This window comes from Saccopteryx bilineata, chromosome 6, assembly GCF_036850765.1.
Source record: "Saccopteryx bilineata isolate mSacBil1 chromosome 6, mSacBil1_pri_phased_curated, whole genome shotgun sequence".
NCBI lineage: Eukaryota > Metazoa > Chordata > Mammalia > Chiroptera > Emballonuridae > Saccopteryx > Saccopteryx bilineata.
This window is the reverse complement of record NC_089495.1, coordinates 39,065,925-39,088,434: the sequence shown is the minus strand read 5'-3', so window position 1 is coordinate 39,088,434 and position 22,510 is coordinate 39,065,925. Positions and strand designations below refer to the sequence as shown.

The 22,510-nt window shown below is 44.1% G+C and overlaps 2 protein-coding genes across 3 annotated transcripts in view; one reads left to right on the top strand and one right to left on the bottom strand.

The window, feature by feature from the left end:
• Nucleotides 1–12,772, bottom strand: part of COL4A1 (collagen type IV alpha 1 chain) — a 160,475-nt gene extending 147,703 nt beyond the window's left edge. Inside the window, exon 1 of the mRNA XM_066234748.1 lies at nucleotides 12,640–12,772. Coding sequence (XP_066090845.1) covers nucleotides 12,640–12,723 — 84 coding nt within the window. The 5' untranslated portion in view covers nucleotides 12,724–12,772. The remainder of the gene's footprint in view (nucleotides 1–12,639) is intronic.
• A 65-nt stretch (nucleotides 12,773–12,837) lies between these two features.
• COL4A2 (collagen type IV alpha 2 chain) overlaps nucleotides 12,838–22,510 on the top strand; it is a 199,705-nt gene continuing 190,032 nt past the window's right edge. The window contains exons 1-3 of one of the 2 annotated variants that reach the window (XM_066234747.1): nucleotides 12,838–12,968; nucleotides 13,491–13,573; nucleotides 13,693–13,747. In XM_066234747.1, the coding sequence (XP_066090844.1) occupies nucleotides 13,530–13,573; nucleotides 13,693–13,747 (99 nt within the window). In that variant the 5' untranslated portion in view covers nucleotides 12,838–12,968; nucleotides 13,491–13,529. The other variant, XM_066234746.1, reaches the window with a different exon arrangement.

Here is a 22,510-nt window from a genome sequence, read left to right as displayed (position 1 = left end):
CAGAAAGACTCTTTATCAAGCTATGTGGGGCTAACCCATTTTAACGTCTTTTAATGGATAAACTTCCTCACTCTGTAGCATGTTTGGATTGTCCCCTTATACTCTGCAACTCCATGGCTTTCTGAGAATGACCTAAGGTGAATTTTAAAATGGGTCAGGGCAACAAATGTTTATATGGCCAACGTTGGTGTCATCCATCATGGAAACTGGCCCCAGGGAGAGAGAAGCACAGACTTCCAAAATGAGATCGAACTGGGTAACAGGTGAGACTTCCTGCGCTGAAGAGAACCACCACTTAAATCTGTCTCCAAAGCAGCTCACTGATCTCCATGATTGATCGACTAAAGAGGGATTTATTAGAAGTGATAAATCAATCACTAAAGATGGGATTGTTGTCTTCAGTCAGACCCATCAACTGTGGGCTTAGCTGAAGTGTTGGTGGGAAATCACTAAGTCAGTGATCAGACTCCCAGGCACCACGTGCATTTGGGTAGCAGAGGAAACAGCCTTAGAGACCTTCCATTTTTTTGTGCTAAGGAAGAGATGTCCATTTTACCAAACCTCTCAAACACGATTCATTTTTGCACAACATTCCATTAGACTGTTTTTCTTTTTTTCACATCAGTTCTCTTTGAAAGAACCCTATGGAAGACACCCCTCTTCTGAGTGGCTATAAAATACCAGCTTTTGGACTATCTCACGAGAATTTGCCGCCACTTCTTATACAAATCACTACAACACATTTCATTTATTCATTTTATTTTTGTCATGCTTCAAAGTCTAGTTTTCCATCTTGGAATACTTTAAGGGTAGAATTATATCCTTAAAACTTATGCAATAAAAATATATTTGGTTAATTTTGTGTGTGTGAATATCATTATATCCTAACATTTGTAAATTGTTCCAGAAGTTTATCTCATTTTAAGGTATGAAATAGAGGTAAAGGATATATTTTAGTTAATGTATCTTTAGCTACAGATGAATAGCAATAATGTAATAATGAGATCAATAATAACAGCTAACATTTCTTAGATTCATAGTATGGCTGTCACTCATGTCTGTGCATTACACGTATTATCACATGTACTATCTGATAACAATCTTATAAAGAAATAGTATCATTCCTTCTATTTTACAGATGAGAAAATTGAGGGACAGAGGGGTTGAATAGGTTGGCCAATGTCAAATAGCTAGTCGCACCTGTGGTGGCACAGTGGATAAAGCGTCGACCTGGAATGCTGAGGTTGCCGGTTCAAATCCCTAGGCTTACCTGGTCAAGGCACATATGGGAGTTGATGTTTTCTGCTCCTCCCCCCCTTCTCTCTGTCTCTCTCTCTGTGTGTCTCTCTTTTCTAAAATGAATAAATAAAATTTTTTTTTTAATTTAAAAAAATAGCTAGTTGCTGGTAAATGAAAAACTCAAACACATGTGGTCTGACTCCAGAGTCTATGATTCCATGATGTTTTTCCTAAATAGTCAGAACCTAAGTGAAAACTTTTTGGACAAAAATAGAACAGTGAAAGTTTTAATTTTTCAGTATAACAGCTATTATACCATTATTAGAATTATTTTTCTTTTAACTTGGCATATATCAGCATACAAAGTATAAAAACAATTCTAATCACTTGCATCTTTACTGACTCTGGGTGAGCCACACATTTATTGAACAAATTTTGAATGTCAGAATCAAGAAACTAAGTTATTAACCTATTAATTTGTGCTACATGCTTAAGTGAATTCTTAGCCTTATTTGGTTTATTTTTACTACATAAAAAACATGGGGACCGCCCTGGTCACCTAGCTCAGTCGGTTGGAGCATCATCCCGGAGCACGGAGGTTGCCGGTTCGATTCCAGGTCAGGGCACATACAGGAGCAGCTCAATGTTTCTGTCTCTCTCTCTGCCCCTGCCTTTCTCAAATAAATAAATGAATCAATATTTAAAAAAAAACAAAAAAAAAAAACAAAAAAAAAAAAACATGGGGACCATGGTTATAAATGTGGCTTCAAGCCTAGAACAATATCCAAAGTCATGTATGTTTTAAACTAATTATTAGTCAAGAGAAAAAAAAAACCCACAAAAGTATATCTATCAACATACTAATGGATGATTACTCTATGAAAGAAAGGGAAGTATCTAAGGTCAACAATAAAATAATATAAAATGATTCATTACAGAATTTTTTTTTAAAGTTTAAAAAGCCTAAATTCCAGAATAAAGAAATATAATCTTATTACTTTGAAGTATTTGGGAAAATAAAATCTAATTACTACTAAGACGCCTAGTAGCTATTCAGTTATTTTCACAAACTGATAAAAAGCATTTGGTGTTAGCATGTTTACAGGCAAAAACGTCTGTCAGAGATAAGGTATGAGTGAGCGATGAACCAAGAAGACTGCCTGTGCACATCCTGTGTCATAAAGACCGCGTCCTCCCCAGTTAATTCAATGAACAGCATTGATTCTAGACCGGGTTCGTGTGCTTATCCAAAACACATCTGACCCAGAGGTTGAACTACCCCACACTAAGGTATTTTTTTTTCTCATCACTGACCCATTTTTCTGTTTTGGCAAGTTCATCTTAATTTTATAGGCCATTTCCTGACCAAAATTTAGGAGTTATTTTAAACCACTAACCTCAAATGGTCTCTAATCTCCAGGAAATGGATTTGGCCATAATAAGATACCAAACAGAAATTCCTCATCCAGGGAGTCAAGTGGCCAAAGCACAGGGGTGATGGATGAGGGCTGGCACTGCAGGAAGTTGAAGTCACATGACGGGAGTCTGGCCTCAAAAGTTCTGACTGGGTTCTACACTGGCCCAATCTCTAAGCATACAATCTAAACCAATTTCAGCAGGTGCATGGGAATGAACGAAGTCACTGAAAATGGCAAAACTCGGACAAAGTAAATAATCCTGAGAAACCTCACGCCCCATGTTCTGAGGATCAAAGGAGGACCCCAGTGGACCAAGAGCCTCTGCAGGTTCCAACTGTCCCCACCTCTCATCAACCGAGCCCTCTCCAAACTAATTCTTGAGCATCCTGACACTCCACATGCATGCTTCTAGACTCTTCTTCCCAGTCTACACCCCCCAAATAGCACCACAGAAGTGACACTAAAATTGTTGGCAGTACCAACAACCAACAAGAAAAAAAAAAAGACAGTAAAAATGAAAAAAGTCACTTCAAATGCAATGGTTCAACTTCTATTTGAGTGTAATGTTTCAGAATAGCCTGTTTCTAGCTCACAACCAGTGCTCCTGTAAAATGAAGAGAATGGATAAGATCTACAGTCTAGACCCACAGCGTCAACACCACCTGTTAGAAATACAATTCTCAGGTGAACCCCACACCCCCTGAATCAGAAGCCCTGGCATCTGTGCTTCTTCAAGCCCGCCAGATGATCCTGCTGTGAGCTCAAGTTCAAGAACTACTGGCACAGGTGACCCTTCTATGGTTTTCTCCAGTCCCAAGATGCCTTGATGGTATAATTACTTTGCTATTTATTGCCCAATTTAATTTAACAAAAAGAATAGTGCCTGGCACAAAGCCAGCACTGCATAAATGCCTTACAAACATTAACTCGTTTAATCCTCATACATGTTCTCTAAGCAGGGCAGTTTTTTGGTCCCGATTTTACAGGTGAGGAGATATAAGCAAGGAGAAGTAAGTAACTTGCATGCTGTCACACAGCTATGAGACACAGCTACACCCATGAGCTTAACTGCTCCCCTATGCGGAGCTACTGTGTGGCTGGCCCATCTTTCTCTCTGCATGTATTTGAAACATTGCAATTGTCCTTCCAAGAAGTTGTGTGTATATCTCCCCTTTAATGCAAGCTTCTTAGAAAACAAGACATTTCTTTTATCTAGCTAATTTTAGAGTCCTTGGAATTAAGTTGAATCTTCAAGTAGTATATGATTTCTATTTAAGATATAAGTTAGATTAAGTATTTATTTTCCAAATGGTCATTACAGAAAGAAAATGGACCAAACTATGGTGCAGTGGCCATTTTTTCCCAAATAAAATCTCGTATGTCATAGTTAATAGTAACAGTAATAATAATATCCCCTTAATTCAAGCTCTAAGACAGTAATAGTCTAAACCTAGCAAGTAAGTTTCACGCAACACGCAGCAGTAACTCTGTGACATGAAAATGTTATTGTAGTTTTTTAAAAATTCTAAAACACACCTCGAAAATAAAAACTAATTAGGAAAAGGAGATGCTTGTATCTAAATATGACATTTTAAAGTTGGATGACATGGAAATAAATGCTCTTGTATGTGAAAATAAGTCACTGGTTGCATAAAAAGAGAATTGCAGATTTTAGAATAAATTTTTATTGTTCTTTCATATTACAAAATATGCTTACTTCATAAAAATAAAGTATTGTTAGAGATGTAGAGGCCAAATTTTCCTCTGATTAAAATATACATTAATCTATCTTTATAGAAATGAAGGAAAAAATAACAACATTCTTATCATTGGGTTTCTTTGTAACATTCTAAAATTAGAAACCCGTATCAACTTACTATCCCCAACATGCCCCATCTGCTAAAAGACCCACATTAGGTAAGATTTATCTCTGTGAAATGAAGACACACTGCTGAGTATCATATCACTATGCTCTGAAGCTTCTTCCTCGCCAGGTGTGTAGGTGGCTGCTGGGAGAAGAGATTTATGCAAACAATTTTGGAAACACTGAGTCACAGCCAGAAAACACTGGGTTTTGTTCTTCATAAAAATACTCTACTTCCTAAAGCAGAAACTTGAATAAGAATTTTAACCAATTTTAATTAAATGTCAATTACAGAAATACTATCTCTCCAAATATCTCGCTGAGTTGGACAAAATCTATTTAATCAGTGAAACTCTCTCTGGATAAATACACAAATGGCTTCTCCAATTGTTAGTGTAATGGGTGAGATGGAACAAGGCAACTGACATCGAATTGGCTTCTTCCAGTTCATAGCCAGTTCTGTTGCTGTAGTCAGAGTAAGAAAGAAATGCCCATAGCACACTAAAATATTTATTCAGAAATAAACAATAGTCATTCCAAATCTCTGAACAAAGTATCGATTCCAAGAGCAATAAAAAGATGGGGAGATTGGAAAATCCTCATTTACCAGCAAGTGATACACAAAAGTCCACATGTCATGTAGTGTAGTGCTTTACTATCTGATTCAGACACTCTGCATTTGTCTTTTACTTTACCACAAATCAAGCAATCTTTAAACCCCATAGGACAAGCCTGACCAGGCAGTGGCCCAGTGGATAGAGCGTCGGACTGGAATGTGGAGGACCCAGGTTCGAGACCCCGAGGTTGCCAGCTTGAGCGCGGGCTCATCTGGTTTGAGCAAGGCTCACCAGCTTGAGCCCAAGGTCGCTGGCTCGAGCAAGGGGTCAATTGGTCTGCTGTAGCCCCACGGTCAAGGCACATAGGAGAAAGCAATCAATGAATAACTAAGGAACTGCAACGAAAAATTGATGTTTCTCATCTCTCTCCCTTCTTGTCTGTCTGTTCCTATCTGTCCCTCTCTCTGACTCTCTCTGTCTTTCCCACAAAAAAACAAACAAACAAACAAAAATCAAAACAAAACAAAAAACCCCATAGGATATAACATGTTCTTATCATGTTCAAATTAAAAACCAAACATAGCAAAGCTAGGAATACTACCAAACGATGGAATAAACCATTTACAGGAAGAGTTCAGCATTGTATATATTTCCAAGTGGTGTTTAGTCTGTGGTGGAATTCTACTCTAAATTTCAAATTGAGAGGAAACACCTTCGTTTGGCGTTACTCTTCCTGTACTCCTTAAAACTACCACAGGGGTCAGCAATGTGACAGAATCTATACATGTGAGCCAGCACACAGCTCCACTGGGACTCTCCCAGGGGTCCTGGGAGAATGGCAGCCAGAAACATTAGAACCAATTACAAGTAATTAATGATTTCCCACCATGAGTCAGACACTCCCCCAGACAGTGGAGGCCTTTTAAAAAGCTATGTCCTCCAGCATCTCAAAAATTTCAGAGGTTTCAAATCAACAGACATAAGACAACACAATCCCAGCCAAACGGCAGTGATTAACACTTAACATTTCTTGAATGCTTACTTTCTTTATGTGCGATAAGCAATGGGAAGGTGTCCATAGATCCTGTATTATCCTCATTTAATAGGTTAGGGGCCAGAGGCTTGAGGAGATTACACTGTTTCATGGAACACAGAGATTAGTCCTTCATTACGATTCCCCAAGTTGCATATTGAGGAGAAATGAAGAATAGGCCAGATAAATTCCATAAATCTGTATTGTGAAAAGTATACAAAACCAAGCCAAATTAAAACAATGAGACACCCCTACACACCTGTTAGAATGGCCAAAATCCAACACACTGACAACACCAAATGCTGGGGAGGATGTGAAGCAACAGACACTCTCATTCACTGGTGGTGGGAATGTAAAATGGGACAGCGATGTTGAAAGATAGTTTAGTGGTTTCTTACAAAATTAAACATACTTTTACTCTACAATCCAGCCATCATATGCATTGGTATTTACCCCAAAGAGTTGAAAACGTGTCCACACAAAACCCTGCACAGGGATGTCTATAGCAAGTTTATTCAAAATTTTCAAAACTTTTAAGCAACCAATATGCCCTTCAGCAGATGAATGGATAGATGAAACGTGGTACATCAAGGAAAATATAGGTGGAATAAATGTTGATAGATGAAGACTGACCTGAGGGTGGGGGAGGGAGAACACATAATACAGGTACAGAGATGTGCTGTAGAATTGGACACCTGAAGCCTGTATAATTATGTTAACCAGTGTCACCCAATAATAAATTCGATTAAAAATAAATATAAATTTTTAAATGTGGTACATCAAATAATGGTTATTATTCAGGGATGAAAAGAAATAAGATGTCAAGACATGGAAGAACCTTATATGCATATTACTAGAAAGAAGCCAATCTGAAAAGGCTACAGACTGTATGATTCCAACTACATGACATTCTGGAAAAGGCAAATCTTTGGAGACAGTGGAAGATCGGTGGTTGTGAGAAGTTTGGAGCGGAGAAGGATGAATAGGCAGAACACAGAGGAGTTTTGGAGCAGTGAAAATACTCTGTGTGATACAGCAATGACAGATGCACACCCTCATACATTAGTCCAAGCGCACAGAATGCATGACGCCAAGAGTGAACCCTAATGAACACTATGGACTTTGGGTGTTGATGATGTGTCAGTATAGGCTTATCAGTTGCCCCAAATGAATGACTAGTGGTGGGTGTTGATAATGGGAGAGACTGTGCTTGTGTGGACATAGGAGCTATATGGGAAATCTCTGCACCTTCCTCTCAATTTTGCTTTGAACCTAAAATTGCTCCAAAATAATAAAGACTTTATTTAAAAAGAGAGAGATGGAAGCCTTTGGTCAGATGATAGGCAGCCACTGTCAGCTCCTGAACAGTGGAACCTTGTAGCCATAAACAGGATCTCTGAAGACAACATTAGGATGAGCTGGAGAGAACAGGAGGCAAAAGGAAGGGGGCAGGAGTCAGGAGGGTTTGTGGCAGTCCCAGCACAAGGTGAATATACCTTAAAGGGGGTCATAGCCATGGAAAGAGAAAGCAGGGGGTGCTCTGAGAAGTATGTGGAAAGAAAGGTGGACCTGGTGACTGGATGACATGGATAATAAAAAGGAGGGAAAGGTGAGGCCTCCAGGTTTAGTCCTGGTCTCAAGGCCAAGCATAAAGAAGTATCAGAAGTGCCAGTGACCAAAATAGGAGAGCTTGGAAGCACAGTGGGTCTACATATGAGACAGTAAGTTCAGTTCTGGGCATATCTGTTCCATCTGCGATCAAGGCAGAACAGGCCAAGTGAGATGTTCCATGAGAATATGACAATAACTAGGCTAGAGTTGGGGGAAAAAAAGTTTGAAGTCATCCTTAAGGAAGACAACAAATCATGGGAATAGATCTCTCGGGTAGTGAGGGTAGAGAAACAAGAGAAGGCAGCCAAGGTCCACTGCTATGGTAGACCCACACTGAGGGTTTGGGAAGAGGCAGAAGAAAAAAGAAGCAGAAAAATAGAAAGAAAACTAGAGTAGACTCGTGTTACTGGAGTAAGACCAGGAGAACAATGGAAGGGAAACACAGTATGGACTCAGCTCACTACATACCACACTATAAAATATTAACCCTAGAGTAATTCTTACAGTGTTAAATTCCTCAAAAGAAAATGACAATTAAAACATGTTCTGGTTTACATCCCCTTTCATTGTGTGAGTAAGAATGGTAGAAATATGTCTTTTGTATTGTTCTATAGTTGACATTTTTTAGTGGTTGTTTAATAATAACAGGAAGAACAATGCTCTAGTGATATTATTTTAGGCATTCTATTGTTGTCTTTGCTTACTCTAGCCCAAGAACTCAAAATACCAAATCTGTTTGAGAGACATTTTAATAAGGTTAACCCTTTTTTTTTCAATTTCTGGAACAATTGTTCTAACAAACATTGTATAACTTCTTCCAAACAAGAATTGTCATTTATTTGCTCCTTGCCCTCCTGATTTCTGAAAGGATTTGTTTTAGAAAGTTACTTGTGGGTTCAATTTGTCTGGAAAATCCTTACCAGCTCTTAACTGCACAGATAACTGAACATTACCGCCACCCTTACCAGTCCCAAGAAATTTGCCGACAGTCTTGTTAATGAATAATGGAAGGCTCTGTGAATTCCCTCTTGCCCTTGCCCAAATGAGGGTAGGTTTTCTGGGTCAGTTCCTAAAGGCTCTCCTGCCTAGAATCAGTCACCCATGCTGCACCTCTCCAAACATCCCAATGTCCCTGCAGCCTCAGGAGAGGGAGTGCCACCAATTCCAGGGCCCGAGCTCAGTTGGAGCTAGGTGCTTCTTATTGCTGATCTCCACAACATTGCCCTCATTTTCTCTCTACCCTTCTGAGACAAAAGTTTAGCTATCAGGATTGTTGATAACAGAAACAATGATTATCTTGGTAGGCCAAAGGAGGGAACTTTAGGGTCATCTTTAAATGCAAAAACCCTTAGACTTGTGAAAGGACAAGTAAAATTACACACCTATGTATGATGCCCCATAAGTACACATATAAAAGATATTCTGGGTTTATAGTTTCTATTTCTTCTTCAGATTTAGAGGTGGGATGTTCTCCCAAAAGTGTCCTTGAGTTCCCCAAAGCTGGGTTAGAGGTTTCTGCAGCCCTTGGATTATCCTGACTATAGTAATTACTAGCATGAGTTGTATTTGTTTCTTTCTTAGTATTTCTCTCTAGATTGTGACCTTCCTGGGGGCTGAGAGCGGGTCCGAGTCACTGTTGCATGGCCAGCACCTGGCAGAGTTATAGCATGAAGAAGCGCTCAGGGGCCATGTACAGAAGGAAGAAATGGATGGATCCCTTGGAGCAGAGGCAGATCAGCCAGGGAAACTGATGCACAGGGGAGTCCTCCAAAAGATATTACTTAATCCAGCGGTTCTCAACCTGTGGGTCGCGACCCCGCCGGTGAGAACTGCTGACTTCATCAAAGCAGACACAAAAGGTAAGATCCTCTTGTCCTTCCACCAGTCTTCTGTATGATGTGACTAACAGACACCAATAATAATTCTGTGAGGGGACGCTCTTACACACACATAATTTATGTACACTATTTTCTCTGGTTGGTATTAGAGATACTTTCCTTCACCCTGGTCCCATTCTCTTGTAAAGAACATGAAGATTTGGATTGTATCTTCACCAATATCACTCCCAAGAGATTGGGTTCATGCTGCTATCAATGGGACTAGATCAGAAATCAGTCTTCTCATTTAAATTACATGTCCACTCCTGACCTGTGGTGGCGCAGTGGATCAACCGTTGACCTCAGGTTGCCGGTACAAAACCCTGGGCTTGTCTAGTCAAGGCACATTTGAGAGTTGATGCTTCCTGCTCCTTCCCCCTTCTCTCTCTCTCTCTCTCTCTCTCTTCTCTAAAATGAATAAATAAATAAAAATAATTAAATTACATGTTCAGCAGAACATGGTCCATGTTTACATGGGAATTAAATCTCACCTCATTTGAGTTCTAAGTCATTTAGTCACAGGAATGGTGACTCATGGTCTGAAGATGCCAATATTGATAGGCAGGCATCACCACACTTTGGCAAAGTTCACATTTCTGAAATAATTTGTCAAGAAGCTTCACACAGACCCATTGGAGGGAGAAATTTGGAGGTTGCAGAAGAAACAGTTCATTCAGTTCAGTATGAAGGCATGACTGAGAACACAAAGCACTCGCCATCCTAACTCTGAGCATATTTTTGTCTCAGGCCTATATATACCCTGTTCTTCCTTTCTTGCCTAAGAAAGAAAAGTTGAGAAAGATGTGGCAAAAAAAAAACACTGGCTTAGAATATCCACCCACGAGTAAATGAACAGTATAACCACAGCAGATATGGTCAAATGTAAAATTAAACAGATTTTCATATAAATAAATAAATAAATAAATGCAATTTGTGTCCAGCACATAGTAGGTGGCCTTTGGTATACAAATGCAGATAAAGTGTGATTTGGATACTCCAAAGGAACAGATAACCAAAGAATCATTTGTGTTAACTTTTAAATTAGGCTTTGATTGATTTATAACATCTTATCATTCAAACTGTATTTTTAAATGATATTTTCCTTGGAACAATATTGAAGTTATTTCAACTTTTGGTATACCTTAACAGCTGATTTTGTAAGGAGTTAAGAAAAAAAAAAGTTATTGATGGCATGGAAAGTGAGACAATTTTAAATTTTAGCCAGATATTATTTTTAAAGGGTTTTCTTTAAACACACTAAGTCATATGCCTCTCTCTGTAATTAAGCCAGGAAAAATATAGTGGAATGATAATATCTGTTAAGTCAATTGGTGATCAGAGGGTGTCCACATGCCAGACCTCCTAGAACACTGTGATACCTTGAGGGTTAGAGCAAAACTGGAGGACAGGAATGTCCTTAAAGGGGAGTATAAAGTCCCCAACTCAAGGGTAATAAGTTTGCCCAGGTAGGAACAGGAGTTTCCATAAGTGAATGGCTGATTCCTTCAAGTCCTGGCTACTTGAAAAGCTAGCTCTTACAATTAGCTTTGCTTTGTTAATATTATCAATCAAAAAAAAAATCTAAGTCCAAACAGAGGTTCATATTTCCAAATAGAGAACTTTCTCTCCTTAGGTTGCCATCAGGTTTAGCAATCTTGCCTCAGAAGTGTTACATCTTTTGGTCAATACATATTTCTATACCCAAATAAAGTGTTCTAGAGCCTCCTCTTTTGAGAGTAGTTTGTCATCATCACTGGAGAGTGTTTAAATAACTGACTTCAGTGCGAGGCTAGACGCTGGGCTAGGAGCAATAATCTGCAGTGAACCACTAGTGCAGTCATTAGTCCTTTCAGTACGGGGTAGTCGCTGCCAACAACAAGTCAAGCTCTCAGTGATGAGGCATGTGTGCATATTACCAGTCTGTTCTGGCGTGTAACAGTTAATAATCTATGTACAGTGAAGTGGAGTCAGTGAATATCATTCTTCCAGAAGAGAAATAAAAAAACAAACTAACTAACAAATAAAAAAGACTAAGAGCAAGATTAGGATTTTAAACAGTAAAAGAGTCAGTGGGAAATGTGGCAAGTAGTAAAATCATTTTTAAACATTGTGTGTGTGTGGGGGGGTGCAAAATGTGTTTAGAAGCCACACCTTCTGTGGTTTTGTCTACAAGGCTTTGACACTAGTGAACAGCTGAGTTCTGTATTTTGTCTGAAGAGAAGGAAAAAAGGAAAGAACAACAGAACATCAAGGACAATCCAGAACTGGAAGCCTTGACTCCTGCAAACTGAACTCCCAGCTCCTTTCCGGGCAAGCACACAGCCGTAGGAAATGAAAACTAGGAAAACAATTTGTACACAGAACAATGAGATGTAGTTTCATTTCAGTTTCACACTCACATATAAATGTGGTTATAATTTTTAAAAATATATTCATAAAAGGCAACGAGTCAAGTATGGTAACTTTTTAAAGCTGCACTGCAGAAGAGCCCCACTTATGTTCTTGAGCGTGCTTTAGCAACAGAAAAGTCGTGGGAAAGCAAAGATACAGCTGTTTCCAGGCAAACAGCCCAGACTGTTCAGCATCAACCAACAGTGTCTCCAAAAAACGAGAGAAACACGCCCAAAGAGACTCCTGGGCACATGTGTGGGGAGCGCGTGTCCACCCCTCCTGCCCCCGACTCACCCGGGCACCCAGGGCAGGTGAAGGCAGTCAGCCGCTTGGGTGGTACGAGTTCAAATCCCGCTATCTCCCGGACACCCTTATCCCACACAGTGCGCACCAAGTTCTGCTCTCTTGCCCCAGCTGTGAGGAGTCCCCAAACTCTCTCCTACCCAGGCCACAACAAAGGAGGCTCCCTAATGGATGTGCGATCGCAGCCCACAGGAATCACCAGCCGGGACCGGGGAGAGTGCACCTGGCCGTGCCACACGCGACCCCCGAGGGGCGGGTGGGAGGCTTGGGCCAGGGACAAAGGGGTAGCGCGGGGCGCCCAGGGCGCAGGGCGGGGCGCCGGGGAGCCGAGCCGACCCGGACTCACCTTCGCAGCGGCCCGGCTGCGCTCCTCGTGGAGCAGAAGCGCTGCGGGCAGCAGCAGCAGCCAGACGCCGAGCCGGGGCCCCATGGTGGCTCGCCCGGGGCGGCGACAGCCGGTGGTTGGCGGTGGGGAACGGTGGTCGGGCGCTGGGGGGCCGCGAGGGCGGCTCACTCGCGAAGGGCCGGGGCGCGATCGCTGAGCACTGTCCCGGGTGCGGCAGCTTGCAGCGGAGACCTGAGCGAGGCCAGGCGAGCTCCTCAATTTGTTGGCGCTGCCCCCTCCCCTCGGCGGCGCGCGGGCGGCGTCTCAAAGGGGAGGACCCTGCGGCGCGGGTAAGAGGCGGCGGGAGCGCGCGGCCCCGGGAGTGTGGCTGCCGCGCACCGGGACACCCGGACTCCGGGACTCGGCGCTCCGCACCCGCCGGCTGCAGCTGCGCGACTCTGCGTCCCCGCGCTCGCCGACTGCGCGGGGGACAGAGGGCGAACGTGCGGCCTCGGGGAGTCCGAGAGGGCCTACGCGCTGCTTCTGAGCGGCGGAAGCCGGGCCCGAGGTGAGGGCAGCCCCGGGACGCTGACACCCGGGCCGAAGGCACGGACTTGGCACCCTGTGCTTGCTGTTAGGAACGAGAGGGGAGGTTGGGGATCGAGCGGCCGCGGCTTAGCAGCACCTACCAGGGCCGAGGGGGGAGGCCCCCCTTCCTTCTGTCCCGTAGTGGGGCGGCTCTCCGTCACCCCTGCGGAGAGGTGGGGGCGCACCCCGCTCTCCTGCGTCCCACAGACAGAGGCGGCGGCGGCCGGGATGCTTTCCTCCCCAGTCCCTGCTAAACCCGCTTTGTCTCTCGCCTTCCTCGCTAGGAGGGACCGACCCGAGCCCCGAGCGGCTGGATTGGGATCATGGACAGAGATCAGTGCACGGCGTCGGGCCCTTCCCTGCGGCGGTAAGCGACTTTCTGCCTTATCCCGTGGCTCCCGCACGCGGGGCTGCTCCATGTAACTTTCAGGAATTGCCAAGCCGGGACGGCACGCTCATGGCTCTTTTCCTCCCTCTGCCATCCAGGTGGCTGCTGCTCGGGGTGGTGACAGTGGGGCTCCTGGCCCAGAGCGTCCAGGCGGTAAGTTTTGGTTCCTGTTCACGGGCTTTGATTCGCGCACTGGAGAGTGGTTGGAACACCGAGTGACCTTGCCAAAAGGCAGCTCGTGCGTGCTCACTTGGGTGTGTGTGTGTGTGTGTGTGTGTGTGTCCTTCTACAGCCCCTGCTCAGACCAGGCTCTGAAAAAGCACACTTTCCCCAAGAAACTTCCCCGGTTAGCCTTCCCTTACGTTCCCCACCATCAGTCTGTGCCTTCCAGGCGTAGGCCCCTGCACCGAAGCCGATAGTTTAAAATGTAGCCTGCGGCATCCTTTTCCGAAGTTTAGGCTGTCAGTCACATGGCAATGAGGCGCCAGGGTACAGGGGAGAAACGTGTTTGTGGAACTCAGAAGCTGGTGTCTAGGTACTGTGCTGTCCTTGGCAGAGTTTTCTTGTTCTTTTAAATGAAAGTCTGAAGCGGGGGGGGGGGGGGGGGGGGGGGGGGGGGGGTCGGGGGGGAGGTGGGCGGGGCGATGAGGACAACAAGCAATGCTGTGCTTCGTTTTAACCTTTGTGAGGGAGGGAACAATGACTGAACACTGGGTTTTCTCCCAACACTTGGTTTGGCCCTGGAAGAGCTGAAGTGAGAGCTAAGGCTTGGGCCTGTGACCCGTCTACTGCACACTCCCCACCCCAAAGCCCTGCCATTCCAGGCGGCTCTGTCAATATTGTCATTGCACTGGTGACTGCACTATGGGGTTTTATAATTGTGTTTAAATAATAGGAGCCACTTTTACTGCGCTTTATGTAGCATGACTAAACTGCCACAGGGTTGGAGGATCTTTTCAGTTAAGGACACAAATGTTTAAACTGAGACTGCAAATCTAGGGGACTTTCTAGGTGTCCGGGAACTCGTCTTCTCTAGTCTGTGTTAAAATATGATTTCTGTCACGCCTCATTTCCCAAGAGACCCCTGCTGGGAATTCCCCCACTTCAGGAGGGTTCCCCTGTGGGTAGAGTGCCCACACAGGAACAAGGAGAAGCTGTATTTGTGGTTTGATTTCAATTCTGTTATTTTCACATTGTTCTATCCTTGTGTAAAACAAAGATTTTAAAGGCTGTGAGTGAGAAAGAACTACTCTGGCTTGGAGAAGAACCTTTAGCCTTACTTTTCTGCTGCCTTCTGCTCTAGTTCTGGGATTGGGAATTCAGAAAGGAAGTCAGAGACTTTGACCGGAACATTCCAGGCCAAAGTTTTCTTAAAAATCAGGTCTGTTTCTTCCTTTCTACATGTTCTGATGTAAGAAGATCAGAACCTGGATAGCTGATCCATATGGATCCTTATGCACCAGTGACATTATAGGACTTGGCTCAGACCTATGAGCCAGAGCAGAATGCACACACTAAAGAAGGAGGGAGTTTCTAGGAAGGAAAGCACTGAATCCTGTTGAGTGTGTATGTGCTGGCTGTTCTATCTCCCCCACCCCTTTGTGCCCTAGAATCACTTTTGTTTTATCAATGTTTTCCTTCCTGAGGATGGTGAGAGTCCCAGAAATCTTATCTAGGACTGATCCTAGAATTGATAGAAAGGGCTACATGTCAGAGTACCTGGGTCCTAAATGCAGCTAGCTCTACACAGTCTCATATAATCTACAGCCCTGGTTTCCACACTTTGAACAGTAAAAGAATGTTCCCTAGCTTCTTACAAAGGCTAGTACCCTGTCACATTTAATACTCCTCTTTGCTTTCCTCTAAAACCTCTTAGATACTACAAACTCACTTGAGTCTCTTCATTCTCTGATCCTTGGATGGGACCAAGAGCATTTTTTGCCCAGCAGTGCTGCTTAGAGTACAGTCTTTGGACCCCTACACTCACCTGGAAAGGCTGGTTAAAAACATAGACTTCCAGTCCACAGGCCTTCTGATCAGACTTTCTAGGGTGGAGCCTAGGGGTCCGCATTCCCACATAAAGCCAGAGTTTTGGAATCACTGAGGTAGAGCATTGTGTTGGGAGACAATGGGAATGACTTGTCAATTTATTTCATGTCTCTGGGCTTTAGTTTCTGAATCTACAAATAAGAAAAGATAAACACTTCTGAATTATTTTACTAGAGACATATTAATAGTACAATTTTTTTTAATTAATTAATTTATTTATTTATTTTTACAGGGACAGAGAGACAGTCAGAGAGAGGGATAGATAGGGACAGACAGACAGGAACGGAGAGAGATGAGAAGCATCAATCATCTGTTTCTAGTTGCAACACCTTAGTTGTTCATTGATTGCTTTCTCATATATGCCTTGACCGTGGGCCTTCAGCAGACCAAGTAACCCCTTGCTCAAGCCAGCGACTTTGGGTCCAAGCTGGCGAGTTTTTTGCTCAAACCAGATGAACCCGCGCTCAAGCTGGCAACCTCGGGTCTCGAACCTGGGTCCTCCGCATCCCAGTCTGACGCTCCATCCACTGCGCCACCGCCTGGCCAGGCTAATAGTACAATTTAATAGACACACAATTCTGCATGTTCTGATGTAAGAAGATCAGAACCTGGATAGCTGATCCATATGAGTCCTTATGCACCAGTGACATTATAGGACTTGGCTCAGACCTATGAGCCAGAGCAGAATGCACACACTAAAGAAGGAGGGAGTTTCTAGGAAGGAAAGCACTGAATCCTGTTGAGTGTGTGATCATAGTGTGATCATAGGTATTAACTTCTTACCACTGGCTGGCTTGAATAGCTGTTAACTGATAAAATAATTTTTTTATTTTTACCTATCTTCATTAAAATATCTTTCTTAACTGTAGCAAGTTCAGCTCCTTCCCCTTTTTGTGTGCCATGCTCAAGAGTCCTGTCTCCTGCCTGTTTGTACCAAGGACTCTTTCCAGGAATAGGTCAGTTTAGTAAAAGGGGCTGCTAATTGTCACTTGAAAAGTTTTATAGCAGAAACAGCTACAGTTGGTTAGCAAAGAGAATAGTTATTGAACGAGCACTTTCAATAAAACAATTTAAGACAAACAATTTGTCTTAAGTTGGGCCTCATAGAACAAGACACCTATGAGGTAACTATTACCACCTCCATTTTACAGTTGGGAAAATAGAGGCACAAAGAGTCTAAACAACTTGCCCAAGGTCTATCTTTGTAAGGGCAGATGTGGGATTTGAACCCAGATACTTGCTTACTGCACTGAGCTTCCCAGGATCAGACTAGAAGTTAGTAGTGAGGGTGCTCCTGAGTTTCAGTATTTGAGTCTTCTGGTTGTGCTTCTTGCTTTTAACTGTGACTAACAGAGTAGTGTGTTGAGAGCCTGATTTCTAGGAAAGTGAACCCCACTCCCTCTCCTCTGCTCCTTTGCTCTGATGAGCAGGAGCCCAGAGCAAGGGAGAAGCAATAGGACCAGGTATCTAAAGGAGAAAAGGAAGCAGAAATTCTATTGGACAACCTGGGCTCAGAACCCAACATAAACATGTGTTTTGCATCTGCAACCATAGGCGGAACCCACTATTGTTCAGGTTGCCTTTTCTGAAGATCCCCTGCCTTGAATGCAATGTCAAGGTGCTGAGCGCATGTGCAAAGGGCCCTTCCTAAAAGGCAGTGCAGCATGGTGGTTACCTCCCTACACTCTAAAGGCAGGTTGCCTGGGGGCATTCCCAACTCTGCAGCTGGTGAGCTGCTGCCTACCCTGGCACTCACAAAACCCCTGTGTCTTGCAAAAGGGATGTTACCAATGGTATCTACCTCTAGTGTTGGAGGCTGCCGGGCGAGTGGACATGTGTGAAGTGCCTTGGAGTGTGATACAGAGCAAATGCCTGAGGTATCTGCTGAACCTGTGTCAGAGAGGGTTCCCGCAGCAATGTGCGCCTGGCCTTCGTAGAGACTTAAAAGCAAAAGCCTCCCTGCAGCCCAGGCTGAACCTGGTTAGGTATCTTAAGAGATGGGGCAGCAACCTTGCAGATCTAAGAGACCAGTCCTGTTCAATTCTGGGAGGAAGAGGGTTCCGGAGAGCCAAGACCTTCTTTTGCTTAGATTAAATATGCAGGAGGGGCTGGGCTGAATTTATGACCTCAGCTGGAGAGACAGGCCACAGACTTTAGATTCTCATAGGTATCAGGGTGCAGGCACGCCCGGAGAAAACGCTGGGCTGCAGACTGCCTGCAGCTCGAGCTTCAGTTTCCAGGGAGCCTTCTAGGAATCCGTGCCCTGGAACAGGCACTTGAAAACGGATGCTCCCGCACACTGCCGTCCTATTCCTCCCCCAACAAAAAAAGAAAGAAAAAGCAGCCCCAGCAGCCATGTATCCTAAAGCTTTCCTCTTCTCCTTTCATCGTGCCAGGGTGCTCCTGATGCTTTCTGTAACAATCACTGAGAACAGTTCTTTCCCAGAATTCCCTAGAGTTTTAGTCCTATTGTTCAAAATCTGGACCCCCTAAGAAGAAGGGAAATATCACAACATTCCTCCTTAATGGAAACACAAGCATAACCCGGGAGGCGGTGAAAGCAATCCTCCCTGGTGGCGTATATGACTGGGTGGCAGGAAATAGCACCAGGGACTCATCGTGGCATCCCAGAACTAGACGCGGGTACGAAGGGAAGACGGGGAAGTATAGCTCTAGTATTGTCAGTGGGTATTGGGACCAGAGAAAAAAAGTAAAATTGCAAGTAAAAAGTTCTAGAATGGGAAATAAAACTTTGCTAAAATAATAAAAATCAAAGGATTGTCTTTCAGGAGAGAGGGTAGAAAAAAAAATAGGTGACACTCTCCAAATAAATAATAGAGAAAATTCGAGAGAAAACAGAAGGGCAGTAAGCATATAACTCTTCAACATTATGTTTGATGATAATGACGATGTCGCTACGTAAAAGGTGATTTTGGAATGTCTTGTTCTCTTCATCTGAAAAAGGATATTTGTCTTTGATTAGAGGGGCTTCAGAGAAAGCTCTGAAACTGGCCTCTCTTATATTATCTGCTGGTGTCAGTTGTTAGGTGAAGTCTGGAACTGCATGCCGGCTTGGCTGAGTCAGCTTGGAAACCAGGCAATCTGTGCATAGCCGGTGGTTCTGGGGCCAAGGACTCAGAGTCTTGGGAAACAACAAAGCCTCATGCGCACCTGGCTGCTAACTGGCTGTTTGATCCTGGGGCAGATGACTTACTGCCTTGGTTCTGGGGCCTGAGGGAAGGCCAAAAGGGAGCTGTTGCATGGTGTCAGTGCCGGGAGTGCTCCAGGTGAGCTGCAGAGTCAGAACTGAGGACACTAGGCGCCCACACGTGCTGCGGGCCCTTCCCTGAGCTGAAGCAGCGATGAGCTGGCTCTCATCCTCCCTGCTGTGACATTGGGAAGAGGAATGCTTTTCCAGGAAAGCATGTGGGCCGCTCCAGGATATGACTTAAAAGTAAAAATGCTGCATCAGGCTTTTTATCTTTAGGGCGTGAGGGGCTTCTGGAATTCAATGAATGGAACTTAATCAGCTGAGATGAGAGAAGGGCAGGTCATGTGGTGGCTACCTCTTGCCACTCCTCTTGTATCGGCTCCGTCAGTTAATGAGACTCTCCCGGGACAGATGAAGGCCTGAATGAGTTACTAACCTTAATTTCATGGGCTTCTCTGTGGTGTGATTTTTCTTCTAACTATTCATGAAAGAAAAAGGAGATGTCTAATCTAAGGAAGACCCATGGAATGTAGTCCAATCCCAGCCATGTGGTCAGGGAGTGAATTGCAAAGGAAGTACAGTTCCTGACAGCACCTCCTGTAAGCTCTGCCCTACCCACTAGACACTAAGCCCCTGGGTGCCTGGGTCTGGTCTTTCCTATTGGTACCTCCCCATCTCCTGCTGCTCCTGGCAGACCGCTGATGTGCGCTGGGCGTTCTGTTAGCTTGTGTTCTGCTGCCTTGAATGAGGCTGCCTTTTGAAGCAATAAGTTCTTTTGTGGAAAGAAAAAATAACTTCTCCATTAAGTGCAGTGTGGTATCCTGGAAGAGAGAAGTAACATTAGTGGGATAACAGGCAAAATTCTTATAGAGCCTCTAGTTTAGTTAATGCACTCATGTCAATTTCTAGTTTTGACAAAAAGCAGGAAGGCAATGTAAAATGTTGACATAGCACATCATGTCTAGGCAAAGAGTGTGCAGGGACTCTCTGCACTATCTCTGCAACTTTTCTGCGAGTCTAAATTATTTTCAAATTAAAAACCTGCTCTTGGAAGCCAAGGACATTTGGTGTGCATAAACCAGACAGGCAAGTGCAGAGAAAAGGCTGAGAAGCAACAAGTCTGAGGCAAGTGAACAGCAGATGTGGAGGCGAGAGGAAATATGGTTCCCATTCTTTTCTCTAATAGACTAAGTAAACAAAAGGCACTCCTATGCACTTGGAAATATAGCAGGAGTGTCCCCGCCAGAGGAAAAGGCTTTTGTCTCTCTAACTTGGGTGGAGTGCTGTGTGAAGAGAGGGGAGGAAAGGCATCCTGATGGAGTATCTAGAGCTCAGCATCCCCTAGGAGGCCTGCAGCAAGCTGCAGTAGCCTCCCTCTTCTTGAGCAACTGACCAGGCAGAGAAAACGGTGGCACAGTTGTGTCCTGAGCTTACAATGGCATGGCAGGATTGCATGACAGTGTCACTTCCAGGGAGACATTATACATGAGTGCTCACACCTCTAGCCCTTGGTAATTTGTCAGGCTAGAGTATGTGAGTGCTGTGTGGAAAAGGAGAGACCTCCCCCCACCTTCTTGTGTGCCTGGGTGGGTGGCAAGAAAATGGCTCTGCTGGGATGTCCAGTGTCCCTGAGCCCCATCTCCACACACACTCGCTCCAACCATTGTGGTGGAATTTAAAGTTAGCAATCTCCAAGTGGCCATGACTTCTATTTTAGTTAGGACTGGGGGGAAAGGGCCAAGAACAAGCATGGCCAATGGCCAATGGCTGTCACCTCGCACATTTGCCTCTGTCACCACCCTGCAGGAATAGAGCAGGCTCTGTCCCCAACCCTTTCCAATTCTATTTTGTAGCTTTCTACATACATATATGCATGGTATTTCTTCTCAGTAGCCTGCCGCCCCTGTGCCATGAAGGACACCCTGCCCTCTCACCTATTCTAGTACCCATGTGACAGATGTCAGAATGCCTGTACCTGGCTGAAACGTCTGTCCCTTAGGACTGAGGCCCATTCAAGAATCTAATGAGAGTGCCCTCTCAAACTGCTATGATTTTTAATTATCATTAGAGATCAATGATTTTATGTCATCATTCATAACTTTCAGAGGCATTAAACATTTGTCTCACTCATTCTCAATTGCAGTTACTGTTACCACAGTCCAAAGTTTAGAAGCTGTTACATTGTTGCTCCAGTTTTGTTCAGTACACTGTATGCTCCAGCAAGCGCTCAGTAAAGTGTCTTCCATAAATGAGTAAAGATGTCAGTTGAAAATGAGTTAGTTGAAAGTATTCAAACAAATCTTTTGGATGAGGAATACAGTCATGGAACAACTAATAAAAGAGGAGATAAAAATGTAGTTTTTCTCTGTGTGTGTGTGTGTGTGTGTGTGTGTGTGTGTGTTTTCCAAATTAAATGCTTTCCCCCACTGGATAAAGCTAGCTGTATATGATGAAAAAGGAAGCATTGATCCATCTATGGAAGATTTGCATTTTTTCCTAGGGATTGTTTCAACCCCACCCATAAAATTCCTATGTTGCTACTTTGGCCCAGGTTGGTGAACTCCATGTGGGAATTACAGAGGAATTTGCATTATTGAATACATGGACTGATTTTTCTGGTGCCTAATAGAAGCTGCGTAACGGTGTTCTTCTGCACGTGAAGGACTTAGGCTGTGCGACTGTCTTTGTGGAGTGGTGTGGGCCCGTGAGAACAGAGGAAAGGGATTCTGCTAGCGGACACGATCAAAGCCGGGGGCTCCCTGGGAGGCCTGCAAGGCTCTGGTTTGTCCGTTGGAGAAAAGAGACGCTGATTAGCAAGGACTGTACAGTAATTGCAAACTGGTGTCAGGAAGGAGGGACGCAGGAAACAGACCAGCCCCATGGGACTGGCTGGTGCAGCCCTCCCTCCTCTGCCCTCACCTCCCTGACACTGGCTCCAGGGTGGAGAGAAGGAAGAGCAGCTCTGAGAGGGCCTCTGTAGGGTTCTCTGGGATCAACGTAAGAAAGAGTAACCCTTGAAGGTGCTGCTAGTGTTCCGGATTTCCCCAGGGACAGCTAAAATATCCCGTGGGAGAAATACAGCAGCTCCCATTTGTGAGCTGCCAGGAATTAATCTAAGCCGCTGACATGCATTGCCTGCGAAAGGCCCACAAGTCTGCAGCCATCCCATTTTATAAATGTGCGGACTGAGGCGCACATCGGTTAAGGTACTTGTGCAAGTTAATAAGGGATAAACTGGGAATGAAGCCCAGGACTCGCTGATTCCAAAGCCTCTGCTCTTAACCACTGGGCGAGGCTGACAGATCCCTACCTCAGGTTATGTATGCGTGTATGCCTACTCAAAATCTACAAGAGGTTGGGCGTATAAAATATGTGTAACATCTACTTATATCTAAATACAGTGTATCCTATATATATGTAAAATATGGGTATTATTTATCTATATGGAATACATAGAGATAGATAATAGATGTAGATGATAGAGATAGACGATTGATCGGTATAGATGATAAATGGTAGGTAGGTAGATAGATAGGTAGACAGATCCATGAGAAAGAAATGGAGAACACAGAGCACACATGCGCCCATGCCCTTGGACGCTCCTGGCTCCTTTTTTTCTACACGGGTGTCTAGCCAGAGGACAGAACTACTATCTC